This window comes from Molothrus aeneus, chromosome 11 (genome assembly GCF_037042795.1).
Source record: "Molothrus aeneus isolate 106 chromosome 11, BPBGC_Maene_1.0, whole genome shotgun sequence".
NCBI lineage: Eukaryota > Metazoa > Chordata > Aves > Passeriformes > Icteridae > Molothrus > Molothrus aeneus.
Window position 1 is genome coordinate 13,262,541 of NC_089656.1, and position 16,395 is coordinate 13,278,935.

Below are 16,395 nucleotides of genomic sequence, written 5' to 3' on the forward strand. Positions count from 1 at the left end.
AGAGTTAATACTCATCTGTGAGCAACACTGCTGCTGTTTCTACTTTATCCATTAATTGTGGGTTGCTTTCTCTCACCATAAATATGCAAAAGTCCTTTAGCAGAACTTCCAGCTTTGGAAACACAGAACAGAAAAGCAGTCACTACCTAATGTAGGCATGTATTTCCAAGCTTTTCCACTGTGTGCGTTGGGTGTTTCTTTTTCCCTTAAATTAGTATTTCAAACAAATTTCTGGGAGCCCAAGTCACAATTCCTTCCATTTCAGAAGGTTTTAAGAACATCCACAGTATACATTTTCCTGTAATTGTCTTCCAGTCAATCAAAATTAAGTCATTTGGAACTATCCAAAACATACTGAGTTTGATTCTCCATGGCCTTCTAGTTTGTAGTACCACTCACACTCAGATAATGTGTGTGAGATAAAATGTGTGGAGAAGAAAGATAATAAGCTACTGTTGGTGTCACTGAGTAGGAAAATCCATGTTTTTAACATTATTTGTACCACTTGGCATAAGTATAAAGAAGACAAGAAGTTGTGATCTTTAAAGAATCTATCAGAGTTGATCTGAGTTGATGGTTTGTTGTCTGAAAAGAACAAAGGAACTTTTCTGAGTGACTGCTTATTCTGTTTCACTTTCTGAATATGTCTTTATGCTGTGGTCCTTCATGATAAATCTGCAGTGGCACAGTTGTAGGTGAGCCACTGATGTGTGGTTAGGAATTAAGTTTTGTGTACTGTGATTGATTTCAGGTGGCACCTAATAAACACTAATGATGCACTGTGGCAGGCAGAGTCCACTGTCAGTCGTGTCTGATGGCAAAATCATGAAAATTATGTGAAAATGCTATGTGTTGTGTTTTTTTTCAGGTGAATCACATTTTGCAGTGAACCAGCCACCGTTTCTCTACTTCCAAGTGTTGTTCTTGACAGCACAGTTTGAAGCTGCAATTGCTTTTCTTTTCCGGACAGAGCGCTTGCGCTGTCACGCTGTTCATGTTGCTTTGGTCCTGTTTGAGTTAAAATTGCTCCTGAAAGCATCTGGGCAGAGTGCACAGCTATGTAAGTCCTATTTACTTTACAGTAAAGGAATATTTTCTTAGCCCTCAGAGTACCCTCTAGAAACTGCAGGTCTGTGTGATTCATCAAAGATTTATCAGAACAATTTCATACTAGTTAATTGTTTCAGTTGCATTAGAGCTCTGGATCATGGTTCTGACTAATTTGAGATGAAGATCAGTATTTTCCTGACATCAGATTCTCTGACAGTGCTGTTTCTGACATTGCAGTAAGCCATGAAGCTGGTGACCCTCCTGGTGTCAGACGTTTAAATTTTGTGCGGCTTTTGATGCTTTACACCCGTAAGTTTGAATCAACAGATCCAAGGGAAGCTCTGCAGTACTTTTACTTTCTCAGGTAGGAGCCAATATATGTCTTTAGATATTCTCCTAATTATTACTGTTTCATTATTCTTATCTGGAAAGTTCTCGGAAACAGAAGCACCTTTCTCCCTCTCTGTTTTATAGGAACGAGAAGGACAGCCAAGGAGAGAACATGTTCTTGCGTTGCGTTAGTGAAATAGTAATTGAAAGCAGAGAGGTGCGTTTGGCCACGTTTGCCTTCCTCAGTTAAACTGAAATTCATTTCTTCTTTAAAATCTTTATTAGTCAGGACAGTCTTAGAGTTGCTTACTCTTTCTACATGATGCAGACCCAGATGAGAGAAGATCTTGCAATGGCCTTGTGTTTAAGACATTTAATCGTATATTTTTGCCTGCTATTTAGTTACAAATACTTTTTATATTGGTCATGGTTTTTCATTCCATTATTGTGTCTTTGTACTTAATAACTATGTTATGAAATATGTGCAGTTGATCTCTATTTTTGTTTCCTGTTTTTTCTTACTTTACATCTATGTGGATGTAGTTTGACATGATTCTTGGAAAGCTGGAAAAGGATGGTAGTAGGAAGGTGAGTTCACAATTTATATTTTATATTAAAAGTACAACCTATGTATGATTTCCTATGTATAATTTCCAAAGTAGTCATGAGGCTATTTTGCTTCTCTCTGTTTTTCACTAGCTAAATTATTACTTTGTTTGAATACATTCAAGTTCTCCCAGTATGAGATCCTTTTACAGAATAATCTGTGACCTGCCCTAACAAAAGGCAGGTCAGGAACTGCAGGGCAAACTATGTTCCTCTAGACAGCTGGTGTAACTGAAGAAGCAAATGGCATCAGGTAACTTTAGTGGGATCAGAATTTTGTCTTCCCAGCAGGAAATGAAGTTTAGTTTAAGTAGGTGTGTGAGAGTGTTCTGTTAACTGAGGTGTGCATGTGAAAATGATTTATGACATCCTCATTCACCTCACAGAAGAAATGTATTGCAGTTCTTGAAAAATCCTTGTAATTAAAGGAGCAAGGGCTAACAGACCACAAGCATAGCCACAGCTGATCTGACCTTCATACAGGTGAGAGTAAGTACTGGATCAAAGTTCAGCCATTTTTTAGATGTGACAGATCTTACTTCCAGTGTAAAAGCAGTTTCCTAATAGTGAAATGTAAGATTACACAGTCAGAAGATAAAGGAAACCTTAAGGTTTTACCTGCAAACAGGAGAGTGCATGCAAATGATGAAAATTTTAGATAATCAATGAAGTTTTTCTGTTTGCTGTGACAACTTTGGAAGATTTCTGTGTAAAGCAGACTGCAGAATCATTTACATCTTAATTTTAAGATTAGGGCTCATACTGCTGTCAAAAATATAGGAGAATAGTTATTTCTGGCAGGAATTTCTTTTAGATGGCTTTATTTTCTCATTTCAAAAGCAGTGAGATTGCATACAAGAGAACAAGGTAACTTGATAACCGTCACAAATATTTTGTTGTTTTGCACTTTCTTTAGTGTGAAACCAACAATTTTAGCTTTAAGATAAATTCTTCTAGATGATACAGTCTAATTTTTGCATCCTCAACTACAGTAATTTCCAGATGTTCTTGACTCTTTCATGTCTTTTATTCTACATGCTTATTATTTGTTTTAAAATTCTTGTTGCCCTTTCATTTATCTGTGTGAGATTTCATTGGCAACCTATCATGCCAGTATAAACAAACTGCATCCCTGGAGCCCTTGGAATGCTATGTGCTGAAGTCTTTTGTGTTTTCTTCTCTGTGTCATCAGCAATTAACAGCTCAAACTCTGAGTTATTTTATCTGGGTCCTTTTGAATTAATTAGAAACCAAGGATGTCTCAGTGCTGACTCCATTTAGGAGAGAGTCCCTCTTGCAAGAGCTCATTCTATTTTTAATGTCTCATTTTTGCACATTCCCATGGAAATGTACAGGCTATTCCAATCATAAGCCAACATGTAAAATATTCATTGCCTTGACAGAATATTCTGGAAAGTTTGAACCTTCTGATTCCTCTTTTCATTTTTGTCTCACCTCTTTAGCCTGGAGTGATAGACAAGTTTACAAGTGACACGAAATCCATTATTAACAAAGTGGCTTCTGCAGCAGAAAATAAAGGATTGTTTGAGGAAGCTGCAAAACTCTATGACCTTGCAAAGGTACATGTCTTGTGGGCTGCCTTGTATACTTGGTTCACCTTTTTTCCTTCCAAACAGTCTACCTGTGATTAGGAGGTTAAATTTCATCTCGGAGATTGAATTGCCCTTATTCAGGCAGCTTATTTCTGCTGTTGGAAGAACAGAGCCATAGGCTGCATGAAGAGATGTTTTAGTTAGCACATCCAGATGGATTGCACTCCAGGGATTCTGATTTAGGACACTGTGGTCCTGATCAATGTGCTCTTTTGAAGAGAGTGTCCCACACGTGATTTAATTCAGTCTAGTGCAGTTATTTACCTGGAGTGTACTCTTCCAATTTCATAGATGTTGAACTGAAGTCTAAAATTGTTGGTCTTTATACTGAGTACTCTTGTTCCCTTTGGAAATAGAGGTGGATACAACCATAACCACTGTTTTAGAGAAGAGCTAGAGGGAAATGCTTTTTCTTGTGACCCAGCAGCATTATGTTGCTTGTAGCTAATATGATCTTGACTCATTATGGGAGGGAAGTGGCTCTGGGCTTGCAGTAGGCACCACTGCATGAGACTTTTCTGCTTTTTCAATGAGATTAAAACACCATGTTTCATCATGCTCCTTTTATTTGTGTAACTTCAATGCCAACAGAACCCTGACAAAGTTTTAGAACTGATGAACAAGCTGCTCAGTCCAGTTGTTCCCCAGATCAGCACTCCCCAGTCAAACAAGGAGCGTTTGAAGAACATGGCCCATTCCATTGCTGAGAGGTAAGACTCAGGTAGGGGCAGGACTGGGTGATTCACCTCAGCATGACCTGGGACTGTCAGAGCTGTGGGTGTTAGTTCCTGCCATCTCTGCAGGCTGGACTGTGGCATCCACAGCAGTATATTTAGAAAGACAAAGAAGAGGTCAGAATTTACCCTGTCCTGCTCATGATGGCTTGCAGTACTGAAACCAGAAATCTTCAGGGGCAGGTCAGGTAAATTTGACAACAAGTTTTATCTGTAGGTGAAACAGGATTGCCAGCTGGAGATGGAGTCTGTTAAGGAACAATAAATATCGTGAATTGTATGTTTTATATTGTTTTTAAAGCAAAATATTGTAACAGTTGCTGAGTTGTTGCATGCAATTCACTTGTTTGAAATAGTATTAAGAGAGAGCTGCAACTCAGAATTACACCCAGTAATTCTGAGTTGTAGCAATTGTTCAGTAGCTGTCTGAAAACTGTTGCTTTAATGAAGGCTAAAAAGGGAGTATTTAAGATGAACTGTGTATGGCTAATGCAAGCAGTGGACCTCATTTCCACAGCCTGTTATATTAATGCCAAGTACAGTGTGATGTCCAGAAAGAAAGGAAGCAACTGAAAGGAATGTCCCCTGCCATGTCTGTATAGTAATTAGGGTATGTGCTTGAGAGACATCAGTGCTCAAGATTCATTAGCAGCTAGAAGTGAGGAATAACCTGATTCTGAAAAGCTGTAGTTGCAAAATATGTCCATGATTTTTTTAAATTGTTCATCTTGTCACAGTCACTGCCGGGCACAATTCCTGTGTTTTACTAGAGCAAAATGTGGGTTCCTATGAGAAATACCTTAGTGGTTTTTATCAATCATTGAGCTGCAAAGAGAATAAAAATAAACCAAGCCCACTTGCTGGCACTTTGAAATTGGGAAGACAAATACAGAAATGTTCTGATTTCCATGAGACCCCTCTGCCTTTCTTCTTTTGACAAGTGGCATTTGCCAGTCACTCCTAGTCAGCCTTTGCTTCATTTGGGCAGGCTGGGATCAAGTGAAAATTGGTGCTGTATTGACTTGGTGAGAGACTGATTTGGTGGCAGACATTAAAGAGAATTAAATCTATGGCTTGAGTTAAAGCTTCAGCAAAGGCTGTAATGGGCTTTTTTGCTTTGCTACATGCTTTGATCTGTCTGAAAGCACTAAATACTGCTGTGCAATAATGCCACTTCACAGCTGCAAACCTGGGTGATTGCAAAGCCAGAGCAGTTCTGACTAGCACATCTTCTTGCCAGTTAAGTGTAAGACAGGGCTTTTCCATGTGTACTGTCCTGATGACAGTGCTGTAGGGATGCAGCATTCCTCCTGTGTGTTCTTGTGATGCTTTTGGAGCAGGGGAGACACCCAACAAAAGTGAAACAGCTCCTTTGTGCCCTCATGCAGTTAGGAGTGAGAGCAGGCAGCCCTCCAGTTCATCCCATAGCCAGTGTAGCTCCTGAGAGTGTGCAGGAACTCTTAATCCATCTTTTAAGTCTTAACTTCTTGCCTGAAGCAGGCAGTTGTGCTGGAGGATTGTCTGCTGTAAAACAGCATGTTAAACATGCTGGTACAGAGCTTGCCTTGCGGGTCTCTGCTGCCTGGCACTGTTTCCCCATGAATGTGGGAAATGTAAACATTTTAAAGGAAACAAATGCTGGATTTGCAAAACTGGAAGTGATTAACAGTGTTTTTAAAAAGCCACAACCTGGGAAAATTCTGCCTCCTGGTTAAGGAAAATGAAAGCTGTCCTTTGTTAAATGCCCTCTGCCCTTGAGTTTGATGTCTCCACTTCCAAGAATTGCAAGGGCACAGTTATAAACGGTTGCCATTTTGCACAATAAAACTGTCACGCAATTTCTTTCAGGTACAAAGCGCAGGGGATAAGTGCAAAGAAATCCATTGACTCCACGTTCTACCTTCTGCTAGACTTAATCACATTTTTTGATGAATATCACGCTGGTCACGTTGACAGGGCCTTTGATGTAAGTTTTAAGAGTTCTGTTTGAAGTGTAACCTTCCTAATGCCCTTGAAAGCCCAGAATGTCTCAAATAACATCACTTTAAAAATTTTATTTAATGAGTTAGAAGGGACTGCAGTGTTACAGGAATTTAAAAAGGTGTTTCTTTCCTGTTGCTTGATAAACAGGGTGATCTTCCTGGTGGAGCTATTTTGTAGACATGGAATATATTATATTCCTGTGCTCAACAAAGTGAGGAGATAAACCAGTAAATGACAATGAAATGAATTCTCTTGAATGGAAACAGGAGCATTTCATTAACATTCAAAATTACACTTTATTAATATATGGCACATAGAATGCTGATTATCTGTCTTGATTCCTGCTTTTCTTTTTGAAGATTATTGAACGCCTGAAGCTTGTACCTCTTAGCCAGGATTGCGTCAAGGAGAGAGTCGCTGCCTTCCGGAATTTCAGCGATGAAGTAAGTCATGTCTTGGGTTTAGCTTCCTAAAGCCTTTTGCTTTGTTAAAAGGATCTTAAAACCTTGTCATCTCATCATTCTTATTCTTTAGCAGAGAAAAAGGATGAGATTATTTTGTTTCATACAAGTATACTCTTGGCTTGCAGCTTTTTCTCCTTAATGCTGCTCTTTTGAGCACTAGATTTCCCTACCCAGAAATCCTGTCTCCATTTTGAAGAAAATATCTGTGGATGTGAGTCTCCCTGAACTTACTGAGTTTCATTCAAGAGTTCAGAATATTGAAAACTTTTAACTTGCTGGTAACTTAGTTCTTCCGTGCTCTTAATGGTCACTAAGCATTTGTAGGGTTTGTTTCCTTCCCTCTAAATTACAGGATTTAATGGATTTGTGCATTAGCTAATGAAGCATAGTGTAAAGCTGTTACTGCTCTTGAACTGTTTTAACTGGAGGGTGACACTTCTTTTTTAGGCAGTGGTTGTGTGTATTTGGGTGCTTTGGGTTTTATCTGACCTGCTGCTATCAAACATGAAGGTGCAGCCATTGGGCATGTCTGTCTCAGAGCTCTGGGTAGAGTTTCTACTGGATGATGCAGTCATAGCAGGGGTAACCATCACACCTATGACTGTTACAGGAATCTGTATAGTAAGGCTCATAGTTCTGTCAACCTGCTTTTGCTGCAATGTGACTTTTTCCCCCCCCTCATTTGTGTAGATCAAACACAATTTATCTGAGGTCCTGCTTGCAACCATGAATATTTTATTCACCAAGTATAAGAGGATGAAAGGCACAAGCCCAACCACTCCTGCCAGACCCCAGCGGGTAATGGAAGACAGAGATTCGGTAAGAATATAATTCTCACTGTCTGACAAGTTTTCCTATATCCTATTCTCTGCTGGTTGCCCTTTTTTCTTACCCTGAAGAATTTCTTCCAAGAGTGCAGGAGCAGGGAATTTAGATTGTTTCACTTGGGAGGCAGCTCAGGCAATTTTAATGGTGTGAAGAAATGAGGGCATTACAGATGTGGGGAGAGAGGTATTCCTTCAGCAAAATCTCATTCACCTGGACAGAGATGGCAGACATGAGCTTCAGCAGGCTGTGCATGACCAGAATTTGTCTCCTGAACTTCCCTGGAGAAGGGCAGCTTTTCAATAATCTCTGGGGAAGCAAATCTGTGGGGAAATCAGACCCTCTCAGAAGCTTTAACAGTCTTGGCACATTGCCCAGTAGAAAATGCAAGTGAAAAATTACCTTTCCTTGAGCAGGTGTTTGAAATCCCTGGCTTTTCTTCAGATCCATCAGAACAGGCAGATTCAGATCCCTCTGTTCATCAGAAGAAAAGATAGTTGCTGTTTGTAACTCTTATTCTACATAGCAGGGAGCAGCATCCCCCAGAGAGGAAATGAGAGCCCTTGAATCTGCCTCTGGTGCCAAGCACAGCTCTGCCAACCACCCTGAGCAGGATCCTGCTGCCATAGGTGGGACTTGAGCAGGAGCAGCATGGAGCTGGCAGGATGGAGGGGAGTAGAACTGCTGGAGCCCCCTGAACCCAGTAATGCTCTCTGCAAAACATCTCCTGTCCCACTTTGGAGGTGGACTAGAAAAGATCAGTTTTGGGGTCAGAGCTGGCATTTCTGCACTGTGTTTATTTCAGAATGAAATCACCCAAGCTGTGTTTTAGGTATTTTTTTCTTTAATGTATATAATTAATTAGTTTTGGGAATAAGGGAACAAAGTCCTGTCCCACTTGGCCTGATCCATTTTGTCAGATTTCAGGCAGAGATTGCAGGGAGCCCAGCCTGCAGTCCTGGAAACCATGGCTGTGGTGACAGCCCTGGCCCAGATGCTGTGAGTGCATGACAGCAATGTCATAGGCTCCTCACCCCAGTCAGGGCTGGTGAACTCTCTGGAGCAGCCCAAAGGCATTATCTTGGCAAAATTAGGTCATGAATGGAATGGAATTAATTTTTTTTAAATTATCTATGGTCTTATTTAAAATTGCAAGTAACTGTAATGTTCATTAAGTAATTACAGCCAATAGAACATCTAGCCCTCCAGGCTGCTCTTAACCTCTGCAAACCTCTGTTTGTTCTTCCCAAAGTATTGGTTTGATTTTTGAAAATAGACCAGCTCTGGTATCATTGCTACTGCAAAGGTAAAGAGAACAGTAACTTATACCCCTCCTCAACCTTTCTTAGTCATGGTGAGAGTTTTTGCCTCTTAATCTCTTAATACTTTAACTCCAAAGTCAGACACCTTGACAAGCTTTTTTTTTTTTTTTCATCTACTGCCTGTTTTGACCTCCACTGAAAAGCAGCAGCTCAGATGTAATTACACAGCCTCACTGTCTGACACATTTGGGAGCAGGCTGGGAGACACTGACTGGAGCAGAATGAGTGATTTCCAGGCCACCTTGTCCAGTTGTCAGTCCACTGGTGGTGAATGACAGCATGAGAGAGAAACTGTCCTGGGAGATGTTGGCAATTAGGTCAGTCTAGGGAAAACTCTCACAGCTTTCCCATTACCAGCCTCCAGAGTTTCTCTGTGGCTGTTGAATAACAGACTGGTTTAACAGCACCCTGAAAAAGGCCAAAGAGGCATCGGGAATGGTGTTTGTAACAGTTCCCAGCCATGGAATGGGCTTCAGTCACTTCTCAGTTTGTAAGTTCCTGCTATCATATTTACCATCCACACACCAACAGCAACCTAAAAACCTTTGGCTTTCCCTGAAGGCAGTAGATGAAAGCAGGATTTCAACAGTTGGATCTTCCAGTACAGTAATTTTGAGACGCTTAATATTTAAGAAGAAACACCTGTTAGCAATCAAAGCAGTCTGAACAGCTTTCTACAAAGATTGGGGTTTTCTCTATTCTCTTGACTCCTAGCAGTTATTGGAATGACTTTCCTTTTACTTTAATAACAGTTTTAACAAGTGAAACAAATTATTCATGAAATCCTTCAGCTGTTCTGTAGTTCTGTAGTCTTCTGCTGTGCAAGAAGGGATTTGGTTGCTTTGGGCAAAGGTCTGAGTGGGCTTGTTGCCTCTGCTTGTGTTGTGTTATTGGCAGGAAGAGCCTTTGAGCAGATTGCTATGTTGCAGGGTGATGTTGGAGATCTCCAGGTGTGTGTGGCATCTCTGATTCATTTCCAGTGCCTCTGCTTTGAGAACATTAATGCTGCATTTCAACAGGATCAACTTTGTGTTTTGTAAGGTTGCAAGGAATCCTGTTGCCCTGGGAAAGCCCAGTTCATGCAGAAATTACAAGATTGCTGCAGTACAACAAAGCCCCACATTGCTGAAAATGTTTTTTCTTGGGTATTTTCAAATAAGACGGGATTAGTTTTTAAGCAAAAGGGTAACTTGACATGCTTTTAATGGTTGGAAAAGGGAATAATTGGATTTTCTTCGAAATGCAGAGGCTCCTTTTCTAGAGAGCAGCTCTGAGATAAAAAGATTACATGTGTTTGTTTGAAGAGTGTTGTATGGTATCTTTTTTTATACTAAAGTAACTGTACTTTGTTTTTCTCTTTTTTAGCAACTTCAGTCTCAGGCTCGGGCGCTGATAATGTTTGCTGGGATGATCCCTTACAGAACATCAGGAGACACGAATGCAAGACTGGTGCAAATGGAGATCCTTATGAATTAGCAGAGCAGCTTTGGCTGGGGTGCAGCAGCCTGTGCCTGTCTTTAGTACGTTCAGAGGGCCCATGGGACCAGTGTCATTTTGTATTCTGTATTTTTGTTGACAAATAAATTTCTTTGGTTTTGATATTTGTTTTTGACATTTTAATTTTCACTGATTCTTGTGTTTTTATGTTTTTATTACTTTTATTTTCAATTGGTTTGCATTTAGAAATTCTTAATTAGTTAATAGGCTATGCAGAAAAAGAAGTCATAGCTCTGCAGTAGGGACAGGAACATGGAATTTTATAGCAGAAGAGGAAATGGAGAAGAAAACTTTGATTTATTGCTTAATGTACTTACAGCTGAGAAACTTTAGGGGGTTTTGGGTGCATGTTAAGTGTTGAAAATGTGTCTGATGCCCCAGTGCCCCCTGTGACACACTGCCATCAGTCTGTCCTGTTGTCTCGTGTGGCTGCTGCTCTGTGTGCTGCACAGACCCCTGTGCTGAACCAAGGGCTCACAGCCCTGGAGCTCTGCTGAAGCTTTTGCAGGAACAGCTGGGTTGGAAACAGGTATCTTTTGGTAGGAGAGTTTTTTGTGAGCAGCATGTGAATTTTAGTCAGTTGCATTCCAAGTGGGCCCCTGTGGAGTTCACCAGAAGTGAGGAAGCTGAACCAGAGAGGCCCAGGTGAGGCTGTGTTGGGTGTGGGTGGATGTTACTGTTGGTTTAGCAGGAAATGTGAGCCCTACAAAAGCAAAGGGCTTTAAAAATGGTTACCTTTAAGTGTTTTGAGCTACAATTAAATGAGTGAAAGCCCAAGGAGCATGTTACAGTAGAAACTTTTAGTTTTAATATAACTGCCTATCTTTGAAAAAAATGGGAGGAATGTTGGTGGTTACTCTTGCTGCTCCCCTGCTGCTGTCTCACCCTCTTGTGTTACTGGGATATGAGAACATGTGGCATTTGGAATGCAGACCAGGCAGCAAAATGCAGGGGCTGATTTCAGCCTTTGTATGTTAACAGCTATCATGGGAGAGAATTCATCTCCATTTTGCAATGTCTTTGTTTACTGGGATGGAGGAATGTCTGACTGACATGATGACAATTTTCCTAATTATTTTTTTCACCAGAAATGTTGTAGAATAAGTTTTGTCCACCCTTTGGACAGGAAGCAAAGGGCTTGCCAGCCATCCAGTCCATGTCTCTGGGCATTAGCAAACCAGCTGCTGGGGTCTCAGAGGATAGAGCTAGGGATTGTGTACAGCATGGAGTGCTCCTCTAGCATGGCCAGGACTGTCCCAACTGAAGGCTGAGGGAGACCTGGACAACACCCTGCAGGTAAAGGGGAGTTGGTGAGTTACCAAGGAGTTATTTGGGGTGGGAGTGGCCTGGAATTGCCTAACAAACTTGTCAACAGGTGAGTGTGGAAAGCTGTATTGCCTGTCAACATTTCTGGTATATTTGTGTGGAAATGCTTCTTGGCATATCTCAGGTAAGAATTGATCCCATTCCCTAGAGAACAGGAACCTTCCCTGTTGTTTGTGGACAGAGGTGGTGGGGCCAGGGCTGCCCCAGATGCAGTCCTGCAGGATGATCCTGCTCCTGTGTTCTCCTTGCTGGTGCTCAGCCTGTCCCTGAGTTACTCCCAGCATGAAACCACCTCCCCTACAGAGAGTCTGGCAAGTCTGCACCTGTCCTCAGGCAACCACTGACCTGAGCAAGAGAGGGACAATGTTTGCTGGACTCTGGCAAGGGTGAGGGCCACCTTCCCCACTGTAATTCTCTCTCCCTGATCTGCCATTCATGCAGGAACAGAAGTCCTTTGAGGCTCAGCTCTTAGTGCTGCCATTTCAGGACCTTGTTCTGCTGCCTCTTGCCCATCCCCTGCTCAGGAGAGCTATCACGCTGCCTCCCTGGCATGTTCTGATGTCCAGTGTTGAACCTGGGGACCTTCTGTAAGCAGTACAGTACCCTTTCTCCATCTGCCCTTCGAGGAGGCTATAGCAGGTGCTTTCTGGTGCTTCTCAGCCTTCTTGGGTGTTGGGAAAGTTGATGTCTGTATAGAGTTTCCTCTCTTTGTGCCCAGTGGTTGTGATTCCAGCCTTTGGTTGCTTTTTAAGCAAATCAGAAACTGAATATTTCATGCTTTCAAAATCCAAGATGATCCTTCTGTAAAGGACAGATGGGAAATAAACCCCAGGGAGTCCAAGTCCCGAGACTAACCCTGAAAAGGGCAAGACCAGCCCCATTTCCATCAAGATAAGAGATTTTGGGTATAACAGAAAGAGCCACAGATATTTGGAGTTAGTTTATTACTTGTTAATTGCCCTGTGATTTCTTCTTAGGTGGTGAATGTTACATCCCATCCATCTTCCCACATTCCCCAGAGTGGCAGGTTCCAGCTCAGTGCCTGAGCCTGGCTCTGGCAAACCTGACTCCTCTGCATGACTTCAAGGGCTTTGAGGTAGATGCTGATGCACATCCTGGTGCTTTGCTGAATAAGGCACCCCCATGGTTTTCCAGATGTCCCTGTTTTCCCTCCACCTCGTGCTTATTCTGCTGGAGAGAACAATCAGCTTCTGCTCCCTCAGGTTTTGCACCATTACTCTGACTTTGCTAATTGACAAGCTTAGCCTTTTCTGAATAGTTTATGTGCTGGAAGGGTTTTTTGGGGTGTCACTAAACTCATGCCTTTTGTTTGGTGTAGCCTGTTCAATGGTGGTGTCACCATGCACTCCCTTTACAACAGGGAGTAGTGCAGTGTGCAGCAGAGCCAGGATGTTCATCTGAGCTGAATTAATTCTGAATAAAAACTGACAAATCTTCTCTAAGTCAGTGGAGCTCTGCTCTTTATATACAAAGCAAGCGCAAATTAAGTTCAGGATAATTCCATCTGCTTTTTCTTACCTTGAGACTAATCCCTGGCACTAAAGCTCCTCCAGGTAGATGAGATGCATTCCAAGGGTGACTCATTGGTTTGAGTCAAATACAGCTGAAGCTTGTGTTGCTGCAGGAGATTAGAGGAAAAAGTGGAAAGGTGTTTGCTGTGAGGGTGTGTTATAATCTTGTTCTGGTGTGGATGCAGCAGAGGCAGGCAGTCTCCAGGTCTGTCCCCCACAGTTTGTGTGGTTCTGAAACATCCACACATGCTGCAATTCCAGCACAGCAGCTCCCAGAGCTGCACCTCCTCCAAGGACCAAGGGCTGAGTGAGGTGGTCTGGATTTACAGGGGAGTTGCAGGGAAATCTAGAAATACTCTCTGTAAACTTCTGCTCTATGTTACCAGCCCAGTAGGGAAAAATTAGTTAAAAGTTCTGCCCAGGGTTAACCTGGTAAAAACTACACTGAGCTAAGGGAAGACAGTAAGCTCCTGTGGGAAGTGGCACTGATGAAATGTGCCTTGATGGCCTAAACACTGTCAGAAAGCTGGTGTCAGTCCTGTCTTCTCAGCTGTCTCTGTGAGGTTTTTCTAGTCCAGATAACAAAATGAATCCTTTCAAGTATTTTCACCGTTACCCCAGAGTATGCTGGCCAAAGTCAGGGTACTTGCCTACGGGTTACATTCCTACTCCTCTGCCTTTGCTTGGATTTCCCTGCTCAATGCAGATTCTGCATCTCAATCTGATTTTTCAGTATGTTTTCCAGACCGTCTGGCTGGAGTAGATCTGCGAAATGAGGTGGCTTCTCTGTTCACCACCATTTCCTACTACTACTGCATTTGTCTTAGACACTGCTTGGACCTTGTTCCTTGCAGGAGCTGAAGGAATTGTGTTCAGAAAAAATTAATTAATTTCTTTTGGTTTTGTTACTCTCCTAACCCTTGTCACCCCAGCCTATCAAAGAAGCAAAATGTTTTCCTTCCAGCCTGGAAGAAGAGGATATTGTTAATTCCAGTTCCGTGTCCCTGGGGTGGGACAGCACTCAAATACTGCCTCTATTCATGTCCCTGTACCAGCATTTTTGTCCTCTTTCTCTCCGGGTTTGAAGTTGGAAAGATGGAAATGGTGTGTGGAAGAGATGGGAGATGACCTGTGTGTTCCCACTGGGAAAGGTTACTGGCAGCTGGCTGAATAACCATCTCTTTTCTGTTCACAGGCTTCCTTTGCTGTGGTGCTGATAAGTTGAGTCTGCTCTGCACAGAGGGTTTGCAGTGCTGAGCAGCCCCTGCATCGTTCGTGTGTCCTGTGTCACTCAGGGTAGGTTCCCTCTTCCACAGGGATGGAAACGGGCCAATTAAAGCTTCATTAAAGCCTTTTGGAATGTAACACGTAGGCAGTCTTTTAAAGAAGCTGTGTAATGTGATGCACTGCACCATGCTCTGCTTGACTCGATTTTGGGTTCATTTGATGCATTTAACATCCAGACCAAACTGGGGGATCGGCTGGAAGTGAGGGAAAGCCTTGCAGAAACAACTCGGCGCCTCTTCATGCGAGTGGAGGGGCTGGGGGGAGGCTGCAGAGCTCCCTCCCTGCCGCAGCTCCCAGCGCCGCCGCTGCCCCGGTATTGTTGCTGCAGCTGGTGTTGTGAATCAGGCCGACGGCAAGCGCTTCCTACAATCCGGCTATTTCACCACACCAGGGTTGCATCATACCACTCGCTTCGCTCTCGCCCGCCTCTGGAGCCCTCCTGTGTCTTCCGGAGCATCTCTGACTGTGCTGTGTTTAACAGACCCCCCACTTAAGGGACTGACTGATTTGTGCTGCTTTGGGCAAATCAGCGGTTTTGATGAAACAGTGAGGTTCTAAAATAAAGCCACTTCTGCTGGGTGTGAGTCTGCTGGTGCATCTGTTGTGAGAGGAAGCTGGTGTCCACTTTGTGGAGGTTGTTGTGTGAGGTGCTCTGGGGTGAGGCTCTCTCCTCATCCCCACCTCGCCCTTGTCCCTGCTCTGGGCTCCGAGGTGCTCTGCAGTGCTGCGAGGGCTGAGCAGGGATGCAGACCGGGCTGCTGCCCTCAGCTTCCCCCGGCTGCGCAGGGCTTGGTGATCACAGCCGTCTGCCCTCACACAAACAAGGGGGCTGGAGCAAGTCCTCAAAAATAGGTCAAAATTTGTGTGTGAATGCAAAGACAGCCAGAGGCACCTCGGCAGCCAGGCCCAATTTTCCATTAACTTGCAAAGCCACACGGAGCTGAAATTCCAATGGGCTGCCCTCGAATTTTATTGCTGGCCTTGTTTGCTGTCTTTGCTGATCTTATCTGTAACTGCTTTGGTGGCACATGTGACAGGGGCTGGGGAGTGTTACAAGCGCCCATCCCTCCCCCTGTCCTCGCCTCCTGTGGCTGTGGGGTTACTGCCACACAGCTTCAGCTCTTGTTTTGTGTGATGGGAGCAAGGGTTTAAGTGGCTTGTTGACTCAGGGATGGGACTGGGGCCGGTTCTGAGCCCTGGGGGCTCACTGGTACCCTGTCCCTGGGTCTGGAGGGGAAGGGGGCTGTGGGACCATGGGCCTCTCTGCTGCCTGGTACTGAGAGCTGCCAGCTCCCAGCCCTGGACAAGCACAGACAGACTTACACCCCTCTGTGCACCCTGTCTTCTCCAGCAGCCTGGAATCTGAGTTCCAGCAGGAGCATCCCTCAGATCCCTTGATGTCACACTCCCCCCTTCCCCCTGGTTTCACTGTGAGATAAAGGCCTCGTTCCCCTCCCCACATCCGGCCCAGCTCAATGCCACAGGCGGCATCTTGGAGACCAGCCAGGATGATTTACGAGATCTGACGGGTCTGGGGCAGTATCCCAGGGAAGGGCGAGGGTGCGTGGGAGTCTTGCTCCCTTTTTCCATAATAAATCCCTGTGAACTGAATGTTCCTGGGTTGGGGCCGGAGGCAAATTCAGCGCTGCATTTCTCTGCTGATCTGTCCTTGGGACTTAATCTCAAATCCGTTATCGCTGCCCCCATCGAGCGCTGGGAGGCAGTGATGCCCATTATGGTGGTTTTGGTATCCCTTCCAGCTATTTTTTTCCCCCTGACCAGCTCGGGGTGGTTCCAGCTGATTCCTTTCCTCTATTAGCATCAGT

At 43.6% G+C, this 16,395-nt stretch overlaps 1 protein-coding gene across 4 annotated transcripts in view; it reads left to right on the forward strand.

Annotated features, from left to right (window-relative positions):
- NUP93 (nucleoporin 93) overlaps positions 1-15,148 on the forward strand; it is a 79,078-nt gene extending 63,930 nt beyond the window's left edge. For 3 of the 4 annotated variants that reach the window (XM_066557458.1, XM_066557459.1, XM_066557460.1), the window contains 10 exons: positions 869-1,060; positions 1,288-1,414; positions 1,525-1,597; positions 1,924-1,968; positions 3,450-3,566; positions 4,191-4,309; positions 6,182-6,299; positions 6,676-6,759; positions 7,471-7,599; positions 10,293-15,148. In XM_066557458.1, coding sequence (XP_066413555.1) covers positions 869-1,060; positions 1,288-1,414; positions 1,525-1,597; positions 1,924-1,968; positions 3,450-3,566; positions 4,191-4,309; positions 6,182-6,299; positions 6,676-6,759; positions 7,471-7,599; positions 10,293-10,403 — 1,115 coding nt within the window. In that variant the 3' untranslated portion in view covers positions 10,404-15,148. The remainder of the gene's footprint in view (positions 1-868; positions 1,061-1,287; positions 1,415-1,524; positions 1,598-1,923; positions 1,969-3,449; positions 3,567-4,190; positions 4,310-6,181; positions 6,300-6,675; positions 6,760-7,470; positions 7,600-10,292) is intronic. The other variant, XR_010784309.1, reaches the window with a different exon arrangement.
- Positions 15,149-16,395: the final 1,247 nt, after the last annotated feature.